The sequence below is a fragment of the Apodemus sylvaticus genome, chromosome 7, assembly GCF_947179515.1.
Source record: "Apodemus sylvaticus chromosome 7, mApoSyl1.1, whole genome shotgun sequence".
NCBI classification, from domain to species: domain Eukaryota; kingdom Metazoa; phylum Chordata; class Mammalia; order Rodentia; family Muridae; genus Apodemus; species Apodemus sylvaticus.
The window spans coordinates 69390797-69418746 of NC_067478.1; the positions used below are offsets into that span (position 1 = coordinate 69390797).

The following is a 27950-nucleotide window of genomic DNA, read 5'->3' on the forward strand; positions in this document are numbered from 1 at the left end:
GCCTGAAACTCACTTTGTGAACCATTCTGTATTGCACAGTTAAATACTTTAGATACCCATAAAAATAATATGTGCACGCATTGCTATATTTTAACATACTAGATAACATTATAAAGGTTTATGCATATATAGTCATTTTTATTGTTGGAGTTTTTTCCCCCCAGGGTAAAGGAACTGAGGCAGTCTCTCATAGCCCAGGCTGGCCTACAACTTGATATGTAGTCACACCTTGAACTACTTTTGATCCTCAGACCTCCAGCTCTGGAGGAATGAGATTCCAGGCATATGCCACTACTCCTGGCTAATCTCATTTATTTTCACATTTTTCCAGGTGGGCTTATTCCTGTTTTATAATAAATAAATGCAACATCAATTGTGCTACCTCTGTCTCCTCATATCCTTTGCATCTCTTCCTCCCTTGATCCCAGAAACCGATGCTGAGTAGTCCTTGCTTGAACATTTTCTAGTGCAGTCTTGCTTTCCTTTCTGAATTGAACATGTTCTGTTAGTTCACTGCAGAAAGCAGCAATAAAAGCCATGTAACTGTTAAGCTGCAGAACCTGAAGAGTTACTGGCTTTGTTTTATACATTAGGTCATCTTTGGACCAACTCCTGATGTCGATGTACTGATCTAATGTCCTGGAAAAAGCCCTACAGTGCACTTCCTATTTTAAATGGCCTTTCCTATTCTTACATATGAAAGATGGAGAATAAAACAAGAGCAGACATCTGGATAATCTATTAAAAAATGAGAGGGGGACTTTAGGAATATGTCAAAAAATCAGTACTAAGCAAAGATAAGGCAATTCCCCACAACATAAGGAAAACTAGATCCCAAGTTCCAACGTGAGGCTGAGTTCCCACTAAGGACAATGAGGTGTTAAATGTACTTAAATGGCATCTTGTGGCTAGAGAGATGGCTCAGTGGTTGAAAGCACTGACTCTTCTTGCTCAAAGAGGACCCAGGTTTGATTCTGAGCATCCCCATACATGGTGGCTCACAGCCATTGGTAACTCCAGTTCCAAGGATCTGGCACCCTGAATTCTGCTGGCACCAGGCACACATGAGGTACACATAAATATATAAAGGCAAAATATATTTTTATGAGTAAAATAAAAATGTTCTTGAGTAAGAGACAACTGACATGTCTGTGTCAAAAGACATGAGCTGTTGTCAGTGCCCAAAACGGGTACATTTTTATGCTGGAAAACAAAATTACTCTTAAATCCCGTGGTTTGCATTAAAAGACAAGAGAAGGGCAGCTCTCATTTCTTCACATAATAGTACCTGGTAGTCCCTGTGTAGGCCAGGCCTTTTCCCCACAGGACAAGCTCAGACAAGATGTCTGATGCAGTTCTGACCCAGACTGCTCTCTCAGCCAGCCCACACTGCTCAGCACAGCACTTCACTCACACCCTCAACCCACATGTTCCTCGCCTCTGCCCTCTACCCATGTCAGAGCCGTTACTCCTGATGGCTACCCTCTCCATCTGTGGACCTTGTGCAAATAATTCCTTCTTCATACATACATCATTGGCCTTCACTGGTTTCTGGCCAACAGCTTTAAATGTGTGAACTCTTTATCTTTAAAAATCCATGAAGGCTTGTCTCACTCTAAATACTACCTCATTCCTTCCTCCTCAGAGCCTCGCACTAGCCTTTGCAGCTACTTTCCTCCCTCCAGATTCTCAACCCACTTTAATCTGGATTCTGTTCTGGCTCCTCCACAAATGACCCCCCCCCATAGTACTTCTTATTTTATTAGCAGAGTACATAGCATTAAATTCTCCTTCTCAGACCATTCTTCCTTTAACTGATGCAAGACCCAGTTTTCTCTCATCACTTTCTTACTTGGCAGTTTTCTTCTCCTCACCCTGTATTCTCAGAGTTTAGTACCACAGCCCTTTCTCACTGTACACTACCAAGACCGACGACAGATTTTAGCACATCAGACCTATACTCTTCTTTCAAGCATCAACCTGTATATCCACGTACCTGCTGCACATCTTCACATGGGAATTCCCTAGCATCCTTACATGCACCAAATCCCAAGGCTCAACTCATCTTTCCCCATCCAACCAGTTCCTCCCCATTCTCTCTAGAGTTCTCCTTGGAGCCCTCCTTGACTCTTTTTCTCACATACTCCACATCCACATACTTTCCAGTTCCGTTGATTCTACATGCAAATATCCTCTAATTCTTCTGTCTCTGTTTCTGTGTCTCTGTATGTCTGTCTGTGTCACTTCGTGTCTGCCTCCCTCTCCATTCCAAACAACCATTCTCAAACCATGTATGGTGGGCGATGAATACCTGTCATCCCAGCCTTTGGAAAGCAGAAGTAGGAAGACTATTGCAGGTTTAAGCCTGGTCTACACAGTGAATCCCAGGTCTGTAGTTCAGAGTGACTCAAAAAGACAAAAACAAAACTGAGAAAACAGCCACTCTGTGTAAGCTAGTGAATATCTTCTAAAGTATCTTCCAAGGCTCTCATGCTCCCCAGACTCCTCTCTGTCTTCTGCCAGTGTCTTCAGTAGAGAGCTGGGAAATCTGGCCTCCACTCACATCACCTCTCACCAGCCCCTCATTCTTACCTTAGATTCCCTGTCCTTATGTTCTCCAGCACACACATTCTCTCCCCCAGACCTCTCACACAGGACTCGATTTGGCTCATTGGCAGAGTGCTTATCTAATACACATAAGGCCCTAGGATAGGAAGAGGGCAGGCAGGGATAAGCACCAGCCTCTGCTGATCCTCCTCAGGTGAATCCTCTCTGATGCCCCAGACCAGTTTGCTTCCCCTGTTTATTCCCAGAAACAGAAGTCCTCTCAGTAAGTCCAAATCACATACCATTTTTGGTATTGTGTCTCTCCTATTAAACTGTAAGAGAGAAGCTACAAAATACTCCTTATAGTTTGCTAAATGGATAAGTGAGAATATAGATGTTATTTATCAAAGAAAAGAAAAAAGCAGCCCATTGTCCTTCTGTGGCACACCCACAGAAATCAAATGCTACACTAATCTATGTGACTTTGCGTGCTTGCTTAAGACCGAGTTATGGGGGGGAGGAGTCAATGAACTTAAGTAACCTGACAGAAAATAAGGAACCCACCAAACTGGCCAATCTAGCTATGGACATCTTTTCAACTGGCCTGCTGCATTCTCGGGGGTTTCACATTTTACCTAATTCCAACCCATGTGCAAGCACTGTTTTAAAGGTAACAGGGAGTTAATTATATCAATCTAATAGAGTGTCATTTTCTAAGCCATGTTTGGGCTTTTGGTTCTGATTTCAGGCTCTTAGGAATTCCAGTGATATAGCAATCCTTCAGTAACTTTCTTTTCAATTTTTCCCCTTAAAGGGCCAGAGAGATGGCTCTGTGGATAAAGGCATTTACTGCCAAGTTCAGATCCTGAATTGAAACCTTGGAGATTCACATGGTAGAAGAAAACCAACTTCTACAAGTTGTTCTCTAATTTCTACAGGTGCACATAAAAATGAAGTATATTTAAAAATACATTAGGTAAAATATTTAAGAATCAAAATTTCTCCTCGAGGAATAAAATAGTATGGTTTAGACATCCAAGAAGCACTCTAGAAGTAGGTATAATTTCTATGTGTCAATTAAAAACATACCAGCCGGGTGGTGGTGGCACACGCCTTTGATCCCAGCACTTGGGAGGCAGAGGCAGGTGGATTTCTGAGTCTGGAGAGACTGCTCAGTGTTTAAGATCACCTGTTGCTCTTCCAGACTCAACCTGCACAATTTCATCCTTCTTTTGGAAAAGAGGACACTGAGACATAGAGTTGCTCAAGCCAAGTCCATACAAGTATAAATGCAGATATAATGACTCCAAATCATGTATTCCTTTTCTGGTGATGGTGGGAGAAAGAGAGAGAGAGAGAGAGAGAGAGAGAGAGAGAGAGAGAGAGAGAGGAGAGAGAGAGAGAGTTTTAATTTGTCTAATGAAGCCCAGCCCAGGTTGGCTTTAAACTTACTCTATAACTGAGGATGACCTTGAACTCCCGATCCTGCCTTTCCCTCCAGCACTGAGATTTACAGATGTGTGACCACAAGTCCAACCAGAATTTATGTTTTTAACCAATATATGCAAATTTCTTGATTGTTAGTAATACTGGTGTTTTTCCCGTTTTATTGAGTAGAGAAAGAAAAATACTAATAGAAACAAAAACTGGATGTAGCCTCCCTAGTTTCCAAGGGTGGGGATGCACCCCTTTAATCCCAGCCTTGTCTACAAAAGGGTGTTCCAGGATAGTCAGGACTACCAAAAGAAACTCTGTCTTGAAAAATCAAAATTGGGGCTAGAGAAATGACTCTGCAGTTAAGAGTACTGACTGTTCTTCTGAAGGTCCTGTGTTCAAATCCCAACAACCACATGGTGGCTCACAACAATCTGTAACAAGATCTCATACCCTCTTCTGCAGTGTCTAAAGACAGACAGTTACGGTGTACTTACATATAACAAAATTAACTAATTAACTAATTAATTTTAAAAGGAAAGGCCAGAAAGATGACTCAGTGGTTAGAGCACCAGCTGCTCTTACATAATACTTGGGTTTGATTCCCAGCACCTACATGGCAGCTCACAACTGTCTGTAACTCCAGTTCCAATGGATCTGGTACTTCTGACCTTTGTGGGAATCACACATGTAAATGATGAATATGTATGCATGCAAGCAAAATACACACACAACAAAGAAGTATTTGAAGCATGTAAAGGTAAAGCAAAAAATATATTTTAAAAAGGATTAATCGTATGTGGACCAGGAGGATACAAGACCGAGCAATTATTACAAATAATGAAAGAAAATAAATTAGGGGTTTTCAATGGATATCTCAAAGAAATTGAACGAGGCCTAGAGCAGAAAGCCATCATGGAGATCATCGAAGAAGCTTCATCCTAGAAGCAGGGCAGAAGACAGGATGGGGAATGCGCGGGACACAGCTATTGAGGAATGTCTTACTATTATAGAGAACAGCTATCCAGTCTCTCCAATCGGACATCTTCATGCTGAATTTGGAGCTTTCTGCTATATGCTGTAGCATTCTGCTAAGTCTACCAGGCCTATCCAACCTTTTGGCATCGCAATGTGATGAAATCATTTACAGAGTTCACAGTGGGGAACTGTGCAATTGAGTTACCAAAAAAAAAAAAAAAAAAAAAAATTAAGTTGAAGAAAAAAGAGGGAGAAATTAAATGGCTCAGCAAATAAAATTGCCTGCTCTGCAAACCTGAGAACTGAGAGGGGAGACTCCATGACTGCCATGTGACCGATTCCTGGCTGCTGCACACGTGTACACACACACACACACACACAATCATGACAAGTAAATCTCCAGTTGCCAAAACCAAACCTCACAATGTCTTAAGTACATTTACAAGTTTCTTATTGAGCTGCACTGGTGGATTTCTTGGTCACAAGGGTAACATGTGGCCCAAGGACCCTGAGCTGAACACTCCTCAACCTTTCCTGCACTTTGACTCCATGGACCATTCAGAGGATGAAGGGTAAAGAGCAGCAGAAACCATGAAGCAGAAAGGCGACAGCCAAGGAACAGGAGTCAGCGGACAGGCATGGCCTGACCCAAGAAATCAGAAGCAGTCTTGGAAAGCCTTGGAAGACTGAGAACTCAGAGCTTCCCACCACGATAGGAAATGGGTCTCAGGACTTACGTGTAGGGCTGGATGCGGTGGTGCATTTCTGTCGTCCCAGCATATAGGACACTGAAACAGGAGAACTGAGAGTCTAAGACAGCCTGGCCATGTAGCAAGACTTTGTCTCAATAAACCAAAGAAAAGGAAGAGGAAGAAAGGGAAGGGGTAAGAAAGGAAGAGGGAGAGAGGGAGGGGTGGGGAGGGGTAAGAAAGGAAGAGGAAGAAAGGGAAGGGGTGGGAAGGGGTAAGAAAGGAAGAGGGAGAGAGGGAAGGGGTGGGGAGGGGTAAGAAAGGAAGAGGGAGAGAAGGAAGGGGTGGGGAGGGGTAAGAAAGGAAGAGGGAGAGAGGGAGGGGTGGGGAGGGGTGAGAAAGGAAGAGGGAGAGAGGGAGGGGTGGGGAGGGGTGAGAAAGGAAGAGGGAGAGAGGGAAGGGGTGGGGAGGGTGAGAAAGGAAGAGGGAGAGAGAGAAGGGGTGGGGAGGGGTGAGAAAGGAAGCACTGACTGTGAGTAGTAAAATATTGGAGGTCCCAGGTTAGAAACTTCATGGTCACCTCCAAATATATATATATATATATATACAAAATTTATACAAATTTTGTATATATATATATATAAATGAGTGAATCTTGGTATTATGCACATGCCTGTAATTCTTGTAATCACAACTTGGAGGCCAGCCTGGGCTACACTGTCAGTGAGTTCCAGGACAGCTTAGGCTATGGAATAAAAGCCAATTATTTATTTATTGGGACAAGGTTTCTCTCTGTAGATCTGGCTGTCCTGGAACTCACTCTGTAGACAAGGCTAGCCTTGAACTCAGAGATCTGCCTGCCTCTGCCTCCTGAATGCAGGGATTAAAGGTGTGCACCATCACCATCTAGCCTTAAGAACCTATTCAACAACAACAAAAAAAGCATTTGTTGAAGTAGAGCAGTAAAATGAACTAAATTTGTTAGCATTAGGCCTAGTCTCTGTGCCAATGTTTGGCACTTAGCTGTCAGGACACCAAGCCCTTCTGGCTTTCCTCTGCCTCCCCAGGTGCTGCCCAGTTCCCTTTGCCACATCCTCCTTTTCTGTGTGGTCTCACGGTGATTCCTGCACCAGTCAGTCCCTGCTCTATTAACATGTTCATTCCCTTGGCAAGCTCATCCAGTGTCATCCTTTTACCTATTCCTATGGCTGGCCGGGGTATGGTGCCTCACAACTGTAATACCAGCACTTGGGAGGCTGAGGCAGAGGGATTGCCTTGAGTCCCAAGACAATCTAGGCAACTCAATAGTGAGTTTCAGAATAGCTGGTTACAGGGCTGGAGAGATGACTCAGCAGTTAAGAGAACTGACTGCTCTTTCGAAGGTCCTGAGTTCAAATTCCAGCAACCACGTAGTGGCTCACAACCATCTAATGAGATCTGACTCCCTCCCTGTTCTGGAGTGTCTGAAGACAGCTACAGTGTATTCACATATAATTAATTAATTAAAAGAATAGCTGGTTACAGAGTGAAACCTTGTCTCAAAAAGAACTTGAGAAGTAAAAAAAGACAAACTTCTGTGAGATCCAGGTCAGTCAGGGTCAGTCAGTGCTACATAGTGAGACTATGACTCCTAAACAAAAACCCACAAAAGGTAACTCTAGGCTTCTCCCCTACACTCAGGCTCCCTAAGCCATCACTCATTTAACATCCCCACTTGGCTAAAAGGTGTCTCAAATTTAACATGTTCAATACTGTACTTTCTTTTAATATTTTTTTTCAGGGCAGTCAGATGACAACTCAAGGAGTGTGAGCTCTCTCCTTCCACCCAGTGGGTCCCTGTGGTTTACTCAGCTCATCAGGTTTGGCAATCTTTGCCCACTGAGCCATCTCACCTGCCTCGAACACTACATTTCCAATCTGTCTCTATAGTCTTTCAAGCCATAAATCATCAAGTCATACTTAAGTTCTGCAATACCCTAGCTCTGGTTTGACCGGCGCTCTTGCTTTCACATTCAGAATGTATGCAAGATCAGCCCATTCTGCTCATCTCCACTTTTAGTCAGATTGGCCATTCCTTTGTCAGAGTGGCCCTTGTGTAAGATGGGCTTGGGGGTAGATCAGGGAGGAAGTGAATCCTGCTTTTAGCTACTTTCTTATCTCCAGGACTTATCACATCGGCCTCTGTTCTGAAATGTTCTGATGTTCAGAACAACACTTCTGAAACCTCTTAGACCTGGAAATTCCTTAGCATCCGCAGATTTCCTGTGGCAAGGAAATGATTTTACTTTATCAGCTATTCCAAGAGTCAATAGACTTGATCAGAGTGCTAAGAAAGTGCTCACCTGCTGAGCTGGGCGTCCTAGCTCAAGGGTGTATATTCAGCAGTCTAGCACAAGACCCTGGGTTCACTCTCCAGCAACACACACACACCAGCAACAACAGTAATAAGTTTAAAAACCTGTCAATATTCTGAGGTAGAGCTTTAGATTAGTGATTTTCAACTGGAGACAGTTTTGTCCTCTCTACAAGAAACACTTGGCAATGCCGGGGGTAGTTTGGGTACATCAGCATCGGGTGGGCAGAAGCCAAGGAGATGGCAAACCATCTTAACAGGACAATGAAGAATTATCCAGTCCCACACACAAGTGCTGCTGACACTGGGAACATGACTTAGACTCTCCATTTGGCCATAGAAAAAAGGCCACTAAGTGATTGAGCTAAAGGCTTCTGTGAGACTTTTAAAACCATCAGCTTATTCATCACTCCTAAGCTGCAGTCAATCCCTTAGCTTGAAGAGGCTGGAGGAAGTCTGTCTTCACTGCAGCATCAGCTCCTCAGAGCCTTTGCAGGAACCCTGCCTCTCTGGAGAGCTCACCTCCCTTCCTTCCCAACCATCCTTTTCTGACCTTACCCCACAAGCATAAGACTCTCCTCTCATCCAAATCTCACTCAGGCTTTGAAGCCCACACACGCTGCACACCTATCTGCTGACTCAGTCTTACCCATAAGCCCCAATGTTAGCTGATGCCCCTCATTAAACTCCCTGAAGGGGATCTGCATCCTATCTCAGACTTAATCTGTCTTAGTATTGACAGCCAAGTGTGAAAGCTATGTGTCTGTATTTTTTTTGTTTGTTTTTGTTTTGTTTTGTTTTGTTTTTTTGGATTTGGTTTTTTTCAAGACAGGGTTTCTCTGTATAGCCCTGGCTGTCCTGGAGCTCACTCTGTAGACCAGGCTGGCCTCAAACTCAGAAATCTGCCTGCCTCTGCCTCTCAGAGTGCTGGGATTACAGGCGTGCGCCACCACCGCCCGGCTTCTGTTTTAAAAGTCAAATGAGATACTGAGCATGAAAGCACATTGTATAGGGCTTGGTGTGCTATTAAATGTTCAGAAAATGATAGTACCCTAGTGTCTATAGAAGCATACATTCAGGAGCTAGTAAACTGCTCACATGTGTTAGAGAGAGCAAGGCATTCTGATTAGCCTGCTTTGGAACTAGCAGCAAAGAAAAACTTCCATCAGAAATCCTACACCAATTAATACGCCTTCATGCTCCACTGAATCTAGGAGCAGTGGGTGTCACATTTTCCCAAAGCGGTGCCCAAGCCAACCTTTCTGCGTTTAGCAAGTTAATGAACAGCTTGTGAGTAACTCTTGGCCCACTCCAGCCCAATTTAGAAGGCTGCCAAGGGGATAAGATAGCAATGTGGCACAGCCTCTGCTCTGCTGGGGACCCAGCTTGTAGTGTTCCACTCTTATCCCACCCAAGTGCTTCTGTGTTCAGTCACAGGAGAGTCTGAGGACCTTAGAAAGGAGAAGTGCCCCCAGTAGGACAAGGCTTCACACCAGCCTGGCCTTTCCCCCAGGCAGAAGAGAGAGCCTTGTTGGAGATCCTGTGAGAAGCGAGTGGGGGCATCACATTCCAAGCAGCTCCAGGTTTGGCTGGGAGCCAGGTGCTGAGTGCCAAAACAAGAAGGAACACATTCCAGGGAGTCAGGGGGCCTGCTCACATGAAGAGCCCCAGTAAGCAGGGCCCCCGCTGGGTACCAGGTGCTGCTCATCTGGAGATCAGTCATGCAAGGGGAAGAACTCCAGTTTCTCTGGTTATGGATTCAGAGACTTGAATGCTCCCCCTCTCACACACCTTTGGTGGACAAAGCATATGTAACAGTCACCTGTCAAACCACCCTAAGTAGAAAGAGGGTGCTCTTGACATCTTGGTTCACACCCAACTAGAGCTAAATTTCTTTCATTCTGTGCCCAAAGAGAGGATGCTATTAACAACAAGAGTGGATGGGAGCAGGGCGCCTGGGTTCTACGTCCTTAGAAACTCTACTCCCCACCCTTGGTGCTCCACCCATGCTGTTCAGACACACCTGCTCTTCACATCAACCAGCCCACCTTCTTGGCAGCCAAACCTTTAGAAGATCTAGAGGATCCTTTGAAAGTGCTTGCCCGCGTTTCTCCAGACCGGGAGCGGCAGGCAGGAGGCGATGAGCAGGCAGAGGGTTGAGCTATTTCTATTGGGGGGAGATGGCCCCACCGCCTGCCTGAACAGTCAGTCTGTTCTTCCATTACAAACCAGAAGCCTGGGCCAGATTTCACCCAGCAAGGAGATAGATAAACTGGGAGGGACTTTTGCTGAGAGTGACGTCCTCTTGCTGCACTTTGCTGCCACCTAGTGTGATATTTATGTTCTCTCTCCCCCTTGAGTGTTCAAATGGTCTTCAGGCAAACGTCCTGGAAGAAATTTCTTTTTTTTTTTTAATAATTTTTTTATTGATTATATTCTTCATTTACATTTCAAATGCTAAAACCTTTCCCGGTTTGCCCCCTCCCCTAAAGCCCCCAACCCCTCCTCCCACTCCCTGCCTCTAGGTATATGCCCCTCCACCCAATCCACTCCCACTCGATTTCCCTATGCTGGGGCATCTATTGAGCCTTTACAGAACCAAGGACCTCTCCTCCCACTGATGCCCAACAAGGCCTTCCTCTGTTTCACTTTTGGCTGGAACCATGTGTACCCGTTGGTTGATGGTTTAGTCCCTGGGAGTCCTGGGGCGTCTGGGTGGCCGACATCATTGTTCTTCCCATGGGGCTGTATACCCCTTCAACTCCTCCATTGGGGTCCCCACACTCAGTCCAATGGTTGGCTGCTAGCATCTGCCTCTGTATCTGGAAGGCTCTGGCAGGGTCTCTCCGGAGACGACCGTAACAGACTCCTTTCTGTATGCGCTTCTTGTCGTCCATAATAGTGTTGAGGTTTGGTGACTGTTTATAGGATGAATCCCCAAGTAGGGCAGTCTCTGGGTGACCTTTCCTTCAGTCTCTGCTCCACACTTTGTCTCCATAATTGCTCCTGTGAGTATTTTTGCTCCTGAAAGTATTTCCCCTTTCTCAGAGGAACCAAAGCACCCCCCCACTTCAGTCTTCCTTCTTCTTGAGCCTTCTGTGGTCTGTGAATTTTTTATTGTTGTTGTTGTTTTTGTATTTGGCTTTTTCGAGACAGGGTTTCTCTGTGTAGCCCTGGCTGTCCTGTAACTCACTCTGTAGACCAGGCTGGCCCAGCCTCGAACTCAGAAATCCACCAGCCTCTGCCTCCCAGAGTGCTGGGATTACAGGCGTGCACCACCGCCCAGCTGGTCTGTGAATTGTAACTTGTTTATTTTGAGATTTTTCTCTTAATCATACCTTCTTCCTTTCTTCTGCATCAGAACAGCTGTGGGGAGCTCATCTGCTTGGCTACTTACGTGGCAGGTGTCCTAGGGACATGGTATTCAGTTACGAGGGCCGTGATTGCTGCATGGGCACCTAGGGTGGGGTTCTGTCTCATGATACCTTGGCTAGACTGAGATGCATCCCTCACTCCTGAGAGCTCTTTCCGCTAGGACGGGTCCCCTCAACTCAAACACTGCCACAGATACTCATCTTGTGATTTCTGCCAGTAAGATTAGTTCAACAAATACTGAGAAAGATGGGATTGTGCGCCCTGTCTGTGACGCTGCTGTTTCCAGGGATGAGAGGTGGGAGTATAGTTTGAAGAGGTTTCTTGGACTTTCCCTAGGTTCTTCAGAAGTCTGCAGCTGGTCAGCCATATTTTCCAGTTACATCCAAATGTTTATTTCTTCTAGTCACAGAAAGCACTTGACTTTAGCAACCACTAAACAACCTATCACCCCAAACTTTCAACCTTTTTGAGTACACATCTGTGGTGATTAGAGAAGGAATGGCCCCATGAATTCATGTTTGAATGCTTGGCCATAGGGACTGTTAGGGGGTGTGGCCTTACTGGAAGAAGTGCGTCACTATGGGGTGTAGGCTTTGAGGTCTTCTGTGCTCAAACCACGCCTGGTGTGGCACAGTCTCCTGCTGCTGCCTGAGGATCAAGATATGGGACTTTCAGCTCTCTAACACCATGTCTGCCTGCACACTGCCATGCTTCCATGATAATGCGCTAAACTTCTGAAACTATACGTTTTCCTTTCTGAGGGATGCTGTGGCGGTCAGAGTGTCTCTTTGTAGCAATAAAACCTACTGAGACAGTATTCCAAAATGAAATTACTACGTTATCAATTTTTAATTTAGGTAAAAAACATTCATCTTGTCACAACAGCTATGGCACTCCTCCCCTTGGTTCCGGGAAGGAGTGCAGGCCCTGAGCAAGCCACGTGTGTGTTCTCCTATCCCAGCCATAACCGCACGCCCTCCTTCCTGTCAATGCGCCATCACCTCACCAACACTTGTGACTTTGTTTGACAGCACCTCCTAACCATTGTGACAGCCTTTCCTTGGTTTTTAACTTGGATAGACATGTTGACCAGTTTTTTATTGGTTATTGGCTACTTTCTAAAAATCCTTTGCCTATTTTACTTTTTTATTTTATTTATTTATTTTGATTTTTTTTTTTTTTTTTGAGACAGGGTTTCTCTCTGTAGCCCTGGGTGTCCTGGAACTCACTCTGTAGACCAGGCCGGTCTCGAACTCAGAAATCTGCCTGCCTCTGCCTCCCAAGTGCTGGAATTAGAGGTATGTGCCACTAATGTCCAGTCTTTGCCTATTTTACAATTGGGTTATCTTGAAGTTTTTCTGGATCAAGCCACTACTACTGTTTTGTGTTTGGTTTGCCAAAGGGACTGGATTGCTGCTACTGATTTGTGTTTGGAATCACCCCCAAAGAACTGCTTCTAAACAGGTCTACATCCTGTTTCCATATTGACCTTTCTTCTCCTACCTTTGGTCAGTGGGCTAGAAGGGAGGTTGAATCATTAAGAACACTTATTTTTTTTTCCAAAGATCAGGTTTATTAAAGGCATTGAGGGCTCCTGAGAGCCCTACTGTTCGGGGGTAAGGCCTGGCATGTGCCTGGGTGAGGTTTCCACAACCCTGCTCTACTTGAAAGTGTGGCTCTCAGCTCCACCTCACCTGAAGCCTTTGGGCCCAAACATGGCAGAGTAGCAGGGATGATTGCAGTGGGGCTTGCCTTCATGCTCAGCACGACCCCAGAGGTCAGTGTCTTTCAACATGTCTCACACTTCAGGCAGGGACAATGCCAGTCCTTGCCTAGTCACATCACCTGCTCAGCGAAATACACATCCTTGTCACACCTGGGGCACTTCAGTCTGGCGGTACCTGGTCCTGCACAAGTGGCTGCAGCTAGAAGGAAATAGGTTGTAGGCTCTGGACTCTTAAGAACCCTTCTTAAAGGTTTTGAAAAATCTAAGCCTACAGTGATGGGGGGGGGGGTTAGTTTGTTGATGTTTATCAGAGATAGGGTTTCTCTGTGTAGTCCTGGCTGTCCTAGAACTCACTCTAGACACTAGGCTGTCCTGGAACTTACAGAGATCCCCCTGCCTCTGCCTTCTGAGTGGTGGGATTAAAGGTGTATGCCACCACCATGGTCGTTTGGTGTTTTGCTGTTCACTTCTCTAGCTAGCCTCTTTAAATTTAGTTTTATTTATTATTATATTATTATTGTTGTGTATGGTATGTGCATTGGCACATGAATGCCATGGTGTGTGTGTGGAGGGAGAGGACAACTCTGTGGAGTCAGACATGTGTGACAAATGATTTACCCACTGAAATGCCCAGCCCTCCAGCCGCATTTTTTAAAGTATTTTATTTACTTATTATTATTGTGTGTGTACTTGACACAGGGGTTGGAGTGAATGCATATGTGTGAAGCTCAGAGCACCTTTCTGTGGAGTTGGTTCTCTCCTTCCAGCTTTACCTGGGTCCCAGAGTTCAAATGCAAATGGCTAAGATCTGTGCAGCAAGCACATCTACCTACTGAGCCATCTCGTCAGCCCCTCAAACTCTTATTACCCCCAACCACCACACTTGGCTCGTATTCCAGAGTCATATAGATAGTCTGTTTCTTTTTTAATATTTATTTATTATTATATGTAAGTACATTGTAGATGTCTTTAGATGCATCAGAAGTGGGCGTCAGATCTCATTACAGATGGTTGTGAGCCACCATGTGGTTGCTGGGATTTGAACTCAGGACCTTTGGAAGAGCAGTCAGTGCTCTTAACTGCTGAGCCATCCCTCCAGCCCTAGTTTCTCTGTTTCTTAAACATAAAGGTTCTGAACTTCTGCAGTCACTGAGCCCTCTCATAGAAATGGCTCTTGTTTCATCTGCCATGTCAGAAGACTTTCTTGATTACCCCATCTGAAGCCACAATTCTTATAAAATTACCTCACACATAAAATGTTACATGAAGGGAAGTTACAGGAGGATGTTGACAAAGCAGTATTTCATTCTATAAGCTCATTATAAGTTCACAGCAACAGTTTCACACAGCGCACACCTGTGGCCAAGTTTACTTTTGTAAAATGAAAACTTTTATTATTTTTTTTTTTTGCAAATTCATGTATATGAATGTGGATGAGCATGGCCATGAGGTGTATGGAGGTCAGAGGACAACCTCAGGGTCAGAGTTTGCATCCCATCTTGTTTGAGACCAGGTTGCTTGGTGGGGAGTGGGGGGGCACACCCTGGCATGCATGTGAGTATGAAGGGCAAAAATTAGTATCAGATATCTTCCTTGACTCTCTATCTTTAAAAGAATTGTGTGTGTGTGTGTGTGTGTGTGTGTGTGTGTGTGGCTTACATGCATTTAAGCCAGAGCACAAGCATATGTGTGCCTGGTGCTCTTGGAGGCCAAAAGAGGGCATCAGATACCCCCAAATTAGAGTTACAGATAATTCTGTGCTGTGTGTTGTGGAGTCTTTGAACCCAACCTGGGTCCTCTGCAAAAGGAGAAAGTGGCCTTAAGCCCTGAGCCATCTGTTCAAGTCTTCCACCTTACTTTTTTAAGACATGGTTTCTGCAAACCCAGAGTTCATTGATTTGGCTGAGCTGGCTTTTCTGTGAGGTCTAGAGACTATCTCTGTTTTCCTCCATGATGGGTTACCAGATGAGTAGCCCAGCCTTTACATGTTTCCTGGGGATCTGAACTCAGGTCCTTATGTTTACAAGGTAAATACTTTCCTGAGTTGTCTCCTACCAAAATAAATAAAGTAATTTTATGTACATTGGTGTTTGGCCTACATATGTGGTTGTTCTTCTTAAAGACTTGGGTTCAGTTCCCTAACTACTGTCTAACAACTGTCTGTCACTCTAGTTCCAGGGGATCCAATCCCTCTTCTGGCCTCTGTGGGCACTGTGTACATGTGGTTCATGGAAAGACATTCAGGAAAACATAAAAAATAAAATCTCAAAAAAATTTAAGATCAAAATGGGGGCTGAGAGATGGCTCAATGAAGTGCTCGCCACACAAGCATGGCAGCTTGCGTTCGATCCTGCCACATAAAAAAGCCGGGCATGCTGAAGCGTGCTTGTAACTGAAGCCCTGGGAAGGTGGAGACAGGGTCCACTGGGGCTGACTGGGCCAGTCTCGCCCACTCTCATCTCACTACAGCCCACTGAGAAACCAAGCTGGCCTACCCAACCTCTGCTCCAGCTATGAACACTGGAGCACATGAAGGGCTCAGTCCTGCAGGATCTGAGCAACAGGAGGATATCCAAGAGGGGTCCCAGTGAGGACCCAGCATTAATGGTGTAGCAGAAGCCAGAGGCCTCAAACCAGACCAAGGACTCATTGCAATGAACATTTGCAAGTAAAGCTGCATGAACAAAAGGGTGTGCTGTGTGACACACTGCAGTTTCCATGGAGAGATTTTTTTAACTCATTAATTTTTCTTTCCTTTGGAGGGGAGGTTGTAGTTGTAGAGGGAAGATATGGAGGGATTGGGGAAATGAGTGGGATTGGGGTGCATGATGTGAAATTCACAAAGAATCTATAAGAAAGAGAGAAACCCTGCCTCAAGGTGGATGGTGCCTGAAGAACAATACTCAAAGTTGTCCTCAAACACATACTCACATACACACACACACACTCACACACTCATACACACACATACACTCACACACACTCGCATACACTCACACGCACACACTCTCACGCACACACACACACAAAGTGAGCTTCCATACCACCAGGACACTAGAAAAATCAAGGTTTTTATTTTTAAAAAACATTTTTTCAGTACCTGGGAATTAACCCATTTTTTAAAATTTCAAAGGCTAATACCACAGTGGAACAACCCACTCTTGTTGAAGCAAACCCTCAGAGAACTGGAGCAGCGTTAGCCCATGCAATTGGGACTATATACTCACAGATTATGAATGATCACAGCTGACACACAGCTCCTCTAGAGGAGCAAGATGGGGGACCAAGGGGAGGAGCAGAGAGAGGACCCTCCAGAGGCATGGTACGCCCACATCACTCAAAGCTCTGGCCTCAAGTCTACCTCCAAAATCAGCTGCCCTTCAGCCTGCCCCTTGCCCTTTCTAAACCTTGTTTGGAGAATGGGCTTTCTACAGCATGTTGGCACAGCCACTTGTGACTTGGCAACTCTTATGAACCCTGGCTCAACCTAGCAAGGCTCAGAGAATGGACCTGTCCTCTCACCTCTCAGCAGGGACCAGGGAGGGAAAGCATTGGGGTAAGAAGGATTGTTTCCATGACGATATGATAGGAAAGAATGATGGAGGATGGTTAAGACAAAAGGATGGATGTGCATTAAAGGATGGACACTGGGGGATGGGCACTGGGGGATGGGCACTGGGGGATGGGCACTGGGGGATGGGTATTTGATAGTGTGGCCCTGGAAGGAGGACCAAATGGACAAAGGGTTTCACCTGAGATATAAAGAGTTGGTACAAACAACATTCAAGGTTCAATGTTCAATCATAGGAACTAGAATTGGGTGACAACGGAGAGACCTCCAGTCTAAGACCAGGAAGTTGTCACCCACTGTCCCTCCCTCTAGTCCTGCTTGGATTTGTCCTGAATGAGACAACACAGCCCTGCAATTATTTCCACCAGGGTTTCCTCCCCCAGTTAATCTCCCAGCACAAGAGGGAGGGGAACAGAGGCTATTCCCAACACTACTCCACCCACCATCTGTGCCTTTTCTTGATACCTTTGGCTTCCTCACTAAGACCCTTCTAGAACCTTTAAAGGTTCTTAGCAGATGAGAGTCCTGAGGAGATGAACACTGATTAACTGGCTCCTACAAGTTTTGGACTCAAACAAAAATGTTAGATTTGTTTTTGTGGTTTTTGTCAGTTGAGTTTTTAGAAGAAAAGGAGATGGGGAAGATTGTCTATGGTAAAACCATCAGTATGTACTGATCTCACCACCTACCCATTTTCTCCCCATGGGAATCAGATATCTTTTCCTGGTCTCTGCATGGAACCTATCCCATCTGGGACACTTCTACCTTACTTATGATTACTGGAATCCTACAGAGTGTCCTATAGCATATGGACTACAGGTCCATGGAATGAGTGAGTGCTGCCAAGGAGGGCCCAACACAGCTGGATCCCACAGCTGGATCCCACAGCCTCATCAAGTCACCCTGACCAGTGCAGTTGGCCATGTAGGAAGTATACCAACCACTAGAGCTTAAATCAAATTCCCTGCTAATGTCTAGGACCTTGGGAATGTCTGCAACCAATGAGAATAGAACTACTACCAAATACCAAAGTACTTGTTCCCCTTGTCCTACCAAAGAGGGGGCTGTTCTGGAATGGGAGTTCTGGGACCTCCAATCTAAGTCCCACACCCTTCCTCTCCTGCAGATGGCATTTTCGCAAATTCAGCTAGACAGCTCTAGCAGGGCCAGCCCAGAACACTAAGATTGGTCTCTTGGCAAGCCCTGCCTGAGCTCTCTTCTCCACATCCCAACCTTCTCAAAGGCCCCAGTGCTTGGCTCCCTGAAGAAAGATTTTTAGAGGCCCGAGTGAGATCCCAGAATGCTGGGAGGCAGCAGAGCCCACAGAGGCGGGTTGTGCTTCTGTTATTTCTCCAACAGCCCACTCCAACTCCCCTACATGCTCTAAAGTGTGTCATGTGATAGTAAGCAGCAATCCAAGTATCAAAGCAAGTCCTTTGTCCTGGAGGTGGCTCCCCAGGGTTCTGTTGGTAGGCTAGAACCATTGCTTACAATAAAACAAGTTAGTGTGCTTTCTACCACTTCAGTGGTCGCTCAAGTTTAGTGTACAAAACAATTGACAAAAACACAAAAACAATCTAACATTTTGTTTGAGTCCAAAACTTGTAGGAGCCAGTTAATCTGTAAACAGAACTTCAGATCACTGAGGGAAGAAGTGTTGGGGGAGGGGTCTGGAGGAAGGATCTAGAATGCATTCTTCACACTCAGTCTCAGCATGGCCGCAGTATAAACCCCAGGAATCCTTGGTAGAGACAGCACCCAAAGCATCCTTGGATAAGGTGTGGGGATGAAGACCAAGTGGCTGTTACCTGCACACAAGAAAGATATTTAGATCAGAGGGAGGCCCAGAGACCCTGTTCCTCAAGAGCGGACCAGAGTGAGATCTGTGTACCCTGCACACATACCCAACCCTGCTTAGGGTCAAACTGAATCAGTGGCAGCCCAGCCCTTACCTTCTATCCCAAAGGTATTAGGAAGAGAAAGGGCCTTACCTGTCCCTTGGAAGTGGACTGCCCCAGTTCAGGGAACATAACTGCTGTTCCAGCCGGGAGATTCGGAATGCCAGATAGGACGAGGACAGGACTAGAAAGCAGATCCTAGGGAACCGGGACATAAGGGCTTGACTCTTGTCTTGTTCTTGATTTTGTTTTGATTTGAATATTTATTTATATTCATGTGTATATAAGGTGCTCACAGAGGCCAGAAGAGGGCATCAGATCACCTATACCTGGAGTTACAGGTGGTTGTGAACTGTCCCCTACGGCTGCTAGGAGACACAACTCCTGTGCAGACTTACCTGCTCGGCCATCTCTCCAGCCCATTTTGCTTTGTTGAGACAAGGTTATATGCAGTCCAGGCTGACCTCAGACAGGGAATGTAGTCAAGGATGGCCTTGAAATACTGAGCCTTCTGCTTCCACTTCCCAATTGCTGGGATTATAGCCATGTGTCATCTTGTCTCATTTATACAGTGCTGGGGATCAAACCCAGGCCTTAATGCAGGCTAGGCCAGCACTCCACAGCTAAGTTAACAACTCCAGCAATTGTTTTAATTTAGCTTAATTTTGGTTTTAAGATGGTCTGAATATACAGTCCAGGCACAAAGTGGTCCAGAGTGGCCTCAAATCCGTGATCCTCCTGCCTTAGCCTCATGATTGCATCCATGTGCATCATAGACCTGGCTAGGAGTTGGACCTTTCTCTAGAAGAAAGGGCATTGGTCTCCAGAGGCTTACTAGAAATAGCACCAGAACTATCCCTTCCCCAAAGTGAAGGGCTTAAAGAGCCCTCTGCTCATTCACTGAGCAGGCAGACCCTGGCACCATTCTTCTTAGAGCCCAAGGAGTGGCCTAAGGCTTGACTTCTCAGAAATGTCCTGACAGCAAGCAGGAATTCAAGGCCCTTCTGCAGAGTCATGCAGGAAGCCATAGCCAGGCAACTGAAACTATTACCCTCCTTGCCCTCTTACTAGCCACCTTGATTCTTTCTACCCTCCTTCCAGCGGCCATTAAGGTGATATCAATTTCTAAGGCAGCAGGCCCATTCATTCCCCTAGAGGGGCTGAGGTTGTAAACTAAACCTAGCCTGGCAGAGACAGAGGATGTGGATGCTGAAGGGTTAACTACCTAAAATCTTTGGGTGGACTGAGAAGGTCTGGACAGGAAAGTTGACTTAACACCTGTGGAAACTTCTGAGCACCGCATACTAAACCCACTGGTATCTGCCACTTGTAGACTGTAGGGGAACTGACATACAGGACTCTCCCATCCCCAAAGTCCCCCTTTTCTGCCCTATTAAACCCCCAAAGTCCCATGCCACACAGTCTCACTTCCACAGAGACTGAGGCCCTTCGGCTGCTCTGATTAAAGAAGAGCTCTGTTTTGGAGGTGCCCACCTTCCACCCTCTTCTCCCATATCACTCCACCAACTCCATCTAACATTTGGTGCCAAAACCGGGAAGGGGTGTTGGGGTCCTACATCCCAGTCCCCTCTCTGGTGACCTTCTCAATCTCCCCCTACACACTTCAGTCCTTTTCCTGAGACCCATACCACCAAGCACATGGCCGCTTGCCAAGCTTAGCAGCCACCAGTCTCAAGTTGAAACCTCGGAGTTTTTAGTCTGCCAAGTAAATGAGCTTGGTCTTTTCTCTTATCTGACTTTCTTTTTTCTCTCCCGCTCACTCCCTTTACTATCTCCCAAAATCGAGAGCAGAGGCTCTTTGCGACTATCTACTGGACTGCACCCACTACAACTCACTGGCTGATGTCTTGCGGGCACCCCAGACAAGACCTGTCCATAACTCTAGCAGTCTTTTGACTTTTTCACCTAATTCCCACAAGCAGGGGATGCTTGTGCAAATCTGGCTCATCCCTCCAGTCACATTCTGACCCTAGATGACTTTGGGAATGACTATAGAGCCTCTCCCTGTCCCTTACCCCCTTCCCCACTCTCTCTCAGGTTCAAATGAGAGACCCTGCCTCAACACATAAGTTGGGAAGCAATCAGAGATAACACCTAATGTTAACCTATGGCTTTCATGTGTACAGGCACTTACATGCACTCACATACATTTGAACATGCATATATATACATATTAAAAATAAAAATAGGCGGCGGTGGTGGCGCATGCCTGTAATCCCAGCACTCTGGGAGGCAGAGGCAGGCGGATTTCAGAGTTCGAGGCCAGCCTGGTCTACAAAATGAGTTCCAGGACAGCCAGGGCTACACAGAGAAACCCTGTCTCGATAAATAAATAAATAAATAAATAAATAAATAAATAAATAAATAAATAAATGAATGAATGAATGAATGAATGAATGAATGAATAATAAAAACAAAAATAAAGCAACTGCTCCTTTTCTCTACAGTTTAAGTGCCCTTTCTTATCATAGATAGCACTGCCTGAATTCTAAATACAGGATCTCAGAAATAAAACTGGGAACATGAGCCCTGAGGCCTTCAGAAACCACCCAAGAGCCTGAAGTTGACTTGGACCATTGCCTTGGGTCTAGGTAATAAGCACTGCACCCTCTAAACCTCGATTTCAAACACCTAACTCCCACCCAGCATAAACACCTACATCACGAAGATGACTTTGAGGAGCCGGGAATCCCACAGCCTCAATTCCTGGTCCGCGGTGGGCTCTTCCTCCAATGCATCTTTCTCACAGATGGCCTCTGCAATGGGAGAGCAGCTAGGCATCTTTCTGGGGCACAGCCAGAGCGGGGCAGCTCCCCTTCCCTCTGTGTGCTGAAGCTGTTTGGGCTCTTGGATTTTCACAAAGAAAGAAACAGCTCTCAGAAGCCTGCTGGCCACAGCTGGGCCCTTTGCATAACAGAAAAAGGGATAAGCCTCTGAAAGCAGTTGTCACAAACAAGATCCGGAACTCACCAGACCCTGGAGGCTTCATGGAGGGGAAGCAGCTGTCTGTGGAGTCTGCTGGTATGCGAGAGATACAAGAGATGTTGTCTGGGAGGGACAGGGATGGAGAGGCTGAGCATGTTTTTCTCCACTTCATCTCGGGGACAAGGACTTCCTGCAAAGAAGACAGACAGATGTGAGTAACCCTTGTCCTAAGGAGCCCACTCCAGGGTTATCAACGTTTTCCCCGGCTATTCCCAATCCAGATGCCTACTCAGGAGCAGAATACAGCAACATGTCTCTGCTAGCTACTCTCTGGCTGTAGCAACCCTCTGCCAAAAAAAAAAATCTTTTATATTAATAATTGTAAATATATTGTTCATTATTATTATTATTATTATTATTACCAAAATGACATTTGGTTGAATTTTATATCACTTAAAATAAATTTCAAACAGATATACAGTGCATCGTAACCAGATGGACCCTATTACCTTCTCTTAAGACTTCCCCTCCCACCCAGCCGATCCTTTCTGTCTTCCCAACTAGTTCCCCTCAGACTTTCATGTCTGTTGTGTTTTCATTGTTGTTTTTGATCAACAAAGGTTTAGGGTTCCTCCTAAGAGCATGGGTAACTTACCAGTAGTTACACCACCAAAGAAAATAAGACCCCCTACCCCAAAACAATATCTTTGAAGTCCACAGTGACTATGTGAGGCCTGACAACCTGGCTCACATTCAGGTCTGAGTCCAAGACAGCTTGGATGGGGTAAATTATGGCTTCTTCCAATCCAGGCTCCTAACTGTGAACCAGCCACTGACCTTGGCAGAGGTGACTTAACAGTTCCTGTCATTACAACAGGGAACATCGTCTTCTACCCCTCACATGGGGTTCTGTATACTCCATGCTTGGCTAAATGCTTAATAGTTACTGAGGAGGTGCCAAACACCTTGAGGCCACTGTCACTCCATCTCTGCACTCAAACTCAGCTCTCATTACCCCATGGGCTCAGGTCCCCACAAGGCAGAAGTCAGGGTTGTCAGTGACAGCCTTGAGGTTCCTTTTAAAATGGTTTTTGGAGGTTTGGGGGGGGGGCTCTGCTTGTATGTCCATGTAACGGCGTGTATTCAGCTAGCTTAGAAGAGGCAGGAAGAGGTGTTGGATCCCTGGGGCTGGAGTTACAGATGGTTGTAAGCCACCATGTAGATGCTGGGAATTGAACTCAGGTCCTTTGCAAAAACAGCAACTACTCTTAACCACTGAATGCTATTAACCACTGAGCCACCTCTGTAGCCCCCGGCCTTGGAGTTCCTCTCTAAGGATATGTGGCTTTGAAGGTCCTCCTTCCTCCACCAATAGAAAGAATGGATGATTGCCTCTGCATCCATTTGGTATGGGATTCAACCTGGCTAGTGTTTGAAGGACAGACTTCTGTTCAGAGAGAGCTAGTCTGCTAAGGACCTATGTGGCCTGCATGGCACGTAGTCTGGGACAGCCTCTGACACAGCGTGGCCACTGGCTCTAGACTCTGGTGCCCTGATTCTACATGGTGGACCCAAAGTTTTGAAGACCTGCTCAGTCTTTGGCCCTTGCTCCCAGCCTCTGCTCTCACCGGGGACTCGCACTCGGCGCACTCGGCTTCCTCCGGAAATTTCCTTATGCTCAGACTCTTCTTGCTGGAAGGCTGGGGAGGAAAGAGAACAGGAAGAGGCAAGATCAAACACAGGGAGGCCCCTGTAAATAAGCTACTTGGTGTCAGGCAAAGCCCAGGTCACAGCGTTTGTGCACAGTGGGTGGTTAGGAGGTATTTTGTACTACTGTAAAGGGGCAAATCCCAGGACACTAACTCATTTCCTATGCCCTGCCTCCTCCCTTCTCCTCCTTCTTCACCTTGGCCAGAGGACATACTGAGAAGCAGCCATAGGCTCCTGTCTGTTTGTACACTAAGGAGGCATCGCTGAGGACAAACGTACACATGAGCACACACAAGGACAAACCAAAAGATGCTCAGTGCTGCATCCAAACACAGCCTCTGGCACTCCGAGCCCTGGCTTTCAGTCCCCACCTTCCCACGCCCACTCCCATTCCCTGGCGCTGGAGAGACAGGCTGATCTCCCCTAACTGCCTTCTCCCAAGACCTGGGTGCAGTCTCCCAGCTCAGCGCTTGCCTCTGGGTTCCATACCTGTAGGTGAGTGCAGACCCTCCTCAGCATGTCATACACACTGTCCCGGGAAAGCAGAGACACAAAGACATACTGGGACATGAAAAGAAAACAGAAAGCACTAGGGTGAGATGAGATTTCTTAGTCCGTGGATTGGGGGGTAAACCTCAGGGTTTATGGGACCTTGAGAACCAATGAGACCTCCCACTTGGGAAAGTTTCTCCTAATTCATTGGCCTGAAACATCTGCTGGAAAGCTACCTGGCAGGGACAAGCAAGGGTCTGGGAGTAGGCCAGTATCAGGCCCTGAATGTCTGTAGCTATGATGAGGAAAGAGACAGGAGATGTTGGCCCAGTGTCACAGACCTTCTGGCTGGTGTTTGTGGTGATGGCCAGTCCGTTGGGAAGGAGCCGCGCCATCTTGTGTTTTTTGATCAACTGCACAGATACCACAGGAATGACCACCTGAAAGAGAGGGGGGGGGGTCTCTCAGGACTTACCCAGCCAGAACACAGACCCTTAGCTCTCTGCACTAGCTCTCCATAGCTAGCACTCAGTCAATACTGCTCACCCTGGTAAAGCCATATTTGTATGTGGTAGCTGGGGGCATCTAGACCTTCCACTTTCTCACTCAGGGTGCCCTTCCAACTATCCCTCCCTCTTTACCCCAGCCTTGATAATTCACTGCTTCTGATTACAAGTCCCCTGAGCAGGCTCTTAGTGACACCCCTCCTAAAAATGACATTGCCCTCTGACTCTGAAAGCATTTGAGGTAACTGACACCAGCATAATTTAGCTGTCAACTGTTCAGGCCAGATATGTCAAGATCAGGCCTGTTTCAGAAGAACTACTTCCTTGAGCATGGGATATCTTGATACTGCTCATCCAACCAGTGAGAGGCCTCACCATGTGCTGAGCACACGGAGGGACATGAATGACTTGAGGCATGCCCACAGGACAGATGACTGTCCCTTTCCTGGTCCTGGGCAGGGGCCTTCCTGGATAACAGCAGCCCTTACCACTCATTACTACCTTGATATCCTTGCCAAAGAGGCTGGCATGGAAGCAAAGCCAGTTGGGTGAGATATAGAGCCGACCGTGGAGAAGGAGGTCTCTCTGGAGGGCACAGGAACACACTGAAAAGTCACAGGAGAAAGGACAGCCATGAGTAAGGTTACCCCCAGAGAACCCACCTTTCCACCTGTCCTCAACCTCTCCTGTCCCCATCCCAAACAATCTATCCACAAGCACTCAAAGGACCCTTCTGAGAATCTGTAGTGTCCCACCTTACCCCTCCCCAGCCCACCCATGACTGCTAGATGTTTTCTCTTTCTCCATTTCCATGAGGTCTAAACAACTTCCAGTTCAGGTCTCCAGCACTGGATTTCTGTTACCTCAGGATAAGGCTTTACCCTGCCCCGAGAAGAGGGTCTAGATTGTGCAAATGTCCCTCCACGCTCAGTGAGAGGCCTGGGCAGAGGACAACACTCACTGGTGAGAGGGGAACAGAAAGATGGTAGTCTTACCTTTCATCAAGCAAACCTGTATAACTCAACTCCACATCCCAAACCACCCCAACTCCTCATGCTTTTGAAGAAAAAAGGACCAAGTACATCTAAATTGTTCCATATGTAAATTAAGCATGAAGGTGCCCCAAGCAGATGACCTGGGTGCTAGCCAGCCACGCGCTGGGAACGACTCACCTTTGAGAACCATCTCCTCCAAAGGGATATCTTTAAACAGCTTGTGGTACTGTTGGTTGTATTTGCTCAGTAGTGTCTGCAAATGTAAGACCCAGCTCTGTGAGGTCAGAGGCTAGAGATCAGATCACCACAGGGTCTTGCTCCAACCGCCAGGAGATAACACCACAGGGACACCCTGGGAACTTGGCCTGAAACCTCTGGTAAACAGGTATGAAGTTCTAAGGCTACCTCATCTCCTGTTAATGCTGAGTTCTGACAGGGAGCCAGTGACCAGAGGAGACACATTATCCCCACCAAGGCAAGGGCACGCATTCAGGTCTCCTGGGTTCCTGCTGTGACAGGCTTGTGGCCAAGGGACCAATAGTGAGTTTGGGCATCCCAGGGCACTTCCCTCAGTGAGCAGTACAAAGGCAGCCCACACACTTACCCCTTCCCGGCCATACTTCTTTATCTCTTCACCCTTTGAACCTTCTGACCAGTGTAGACTGCAAAGGAGACATTCCATTCCAGGCACAAGAAACCCTTGAATCCTGCCCAAGTATCCTCAGTGCCAATTCTGCCCTGGCTTTGAGCCAGATGATTGGAGCAGAGATTGGACTAAGTCCCTTCTCTAAGAAACACAGTAAAATGATAAGAACTGTAAGCACACTACTCCTCTCTGGGGAAGGGCACCCAAAGGCCCCCTTCTCAAGCAGATCTGAGTGCCACACCCTCAAAGGTAGGCATCAGTCTCCCAAGATGCTAAGTAGCAAAGACACTCCAATCTCTCTAGCAGAGGAGTAGGCAGAGGCACAAGCAATGTGGGTTCAGCGACCACAGTTTGGGGGTGTACATGAGGGGAGCATTAGACTCACAGCTCTAGGGCCATGATCTGGACAAATCTGCCCCCCTTGATGCCTCCTTGGGCAGCCTGAAGTTCCTCAGTGAGACATTCAGCACACTCAACTGACTTACTGAGGCTACTCATCAGGAAAGAACTCGCTGAAATAAAAAGCTTTGCCCTGGCCAGGTTGTCCCAAGGACAGGTGGTCAGGGTGGAGACTAGTAACCTGAGAAGCCTGGCCCCTGCTAGGTCCCAATGCACAGGGACAGGCTAGAGGGTGGGAGGAAGAGACCTCAGCAGTCTGTGTCCAACCTACGAGGTATGCTAAGGGATCCTGCCTGCCACTCACTCTCTCTCTCTCTCTCTCTCTCTCTCTCTCTCTCTCTCTCTCTTCCTTTGTATGTGTGCAGGTATGTATGTGTGTATGCTTGTGTGTGTGTATGTGTGGGTATGGGTGTGTGTGTGTTTAGGAAAGCTATCCTCTCTTGAGGCAGTGTCTCTCACCAGTCAGATCAGGCTAGTCTGTCTGTCCAGCAAGCCTTACAAACCCTCCTATTTTGATCTCCACAGCACCAGAATTACAAATGCACACCAACATAACCAGCCTTTTTCTTTTCACATGGATGTGGGGTTAAATTCAGGTCTTGGTGCTTAGATAGACAAGTACTTTGCTAACAGAGGCATCTTCTCAGCCTCTTAAGGTCCCCTTGGTAGCCAGGTTATATCCTGACAATTCCCACCCTTCCCAGTCTGACCTTATCTCTGATTGGGGAGGGGCCTCACCTGCTGTCTGGGGGCTCCTGGGCTTTTCCTGGTTTCTCCACGCAGGGCTCATGGCTCTTCAGAGGTGCCATCTTCCCATGCATTTGTTGGCTGCTAGAGGGAAATGTGTGCACATTAGAAAGGGACATTTGGGAGCATCTTTTCCTATTAGACGCACTGTATCCAGGGCAGCTGCTCTGCCCCCTGTCCTTTATGCACAGGGTAAAGTTTAAGATGTCATAATTTGGAGCCACCTTCAAATGCTGTGCCCATTAACCCAGGGACCAGCATTCTGAGAGGGAACTCATTTCTCCACATCCAAGCACTACTCTGGGTATCTTAGGCTTTTCCTACCTCTGCCAATCTGACAGGCAAAAATATATCATCTCCATTTGCATTTTGTCACTGATAGGTGTCTCCTACAGCACATTGCCTAGAAACCTATAAAGCTCAGTTAATGTCTGGTCCAGAAAAAAAAAGATCAGCCTATCAACCTCTTTTTAACTCTTAGGCAACCACTAGTCCAGAAAGAGCAGAACCTCCTGCCCCATCCAGGAGGAAGGACACAGACTTGTTCATGCTGAAAGCAAAAGTTTTGAAGGTGCCCAGGTAGCAACTGTAAACTATCAGGTTCTGGGAAAGGCCACTGTGCACAGGATCCTTTATCAAATGTTAGAGATGTGGAAGGTGGATTCCAGTCTGCCTACATGTGAGTGTAGCTGAGATGGGCGGGGCTGCCCCAGACTAGGACGTGGTGTGGTGGCCTCAGTCACCTTCAGACAGTTGGAGTACCTCAGCCACAACAGCCAAACTATTTCAAAAATGTCTCAACTCAGGAGGAAGGAAATGTTCTTCCCCTGGGCAGGTGGACCCCCCCCCCAGGAGCCTCCAAGGTCGTACCTCCACCCAGCAGTTCCACAGACTAGGACTCCCCCCTTTCCTGCTTTTCTATCAGTAAAGCCTGAGAT

General features: G+C 46.6%; 2 protein-coding genes and 1 pseudogene across 3 annotated transcripts in view; all 3 read right to left on the minus strand.

Annotated features, from left to right (window-relative positions):
• The window catches only part of Myo9a (myosin IXA), a 229491-nt gene extending 219265 nt beyond the window's left edge, over positions 1 to 10226 (minus strand). Inside the window, exon 1 of one of the 2 annotated variants that reach the window (XM_052188139.1) lies at positions 10050 to 10226. The gene's annotated coding sequence lies outside the window, so the exon portion shown is untranslated. Of the gene's footprint in view, positions 1 to 10024 lie in introns of both variants that reach the window. The other variant, XM_052188138.1, reaches the window with a different exon arrangement.
• Positions 10227 to 13036: 2810 nt separating this feature from the next.
• LOC127689719 (cysteine-rich protein 1-like) lies at positions 13037 to 14007 on the minus strand (annotated as a pseudogene).
• A 4653-nt stretch (positions 14008 to 18660) lies between these two features.
• Positions 18661 to 27110, minus strand: Gramd2a (GRAM domain containing 2A). Its single transcript, XM_052189442.1, has 10 exons — positions 27004 to 27110; positions 25825 to 25882; positions 25398 to 25473; positions 24727 to 24830; positions 24061 to 24159; positions 23717 to 23788; positions 23146 to 23217; positions 21563 to 21707; positions 21252 to 21348; positions 18661 to 18769 (listed from the first exon to the last, which is right to left on the minus strand). The coding sequence occupies exons 1-10, from the start codon at positions 27084 to 27086 to the stop codon at positions 18661 to 18663; spliced, it is 915 nt and encodes a 304-aa protein (XP_052045402.1). The 5' UTR covers positions 27087 to 27110.
• Positions 27111 to 27950: the final 840 nt, after the last annotated feature.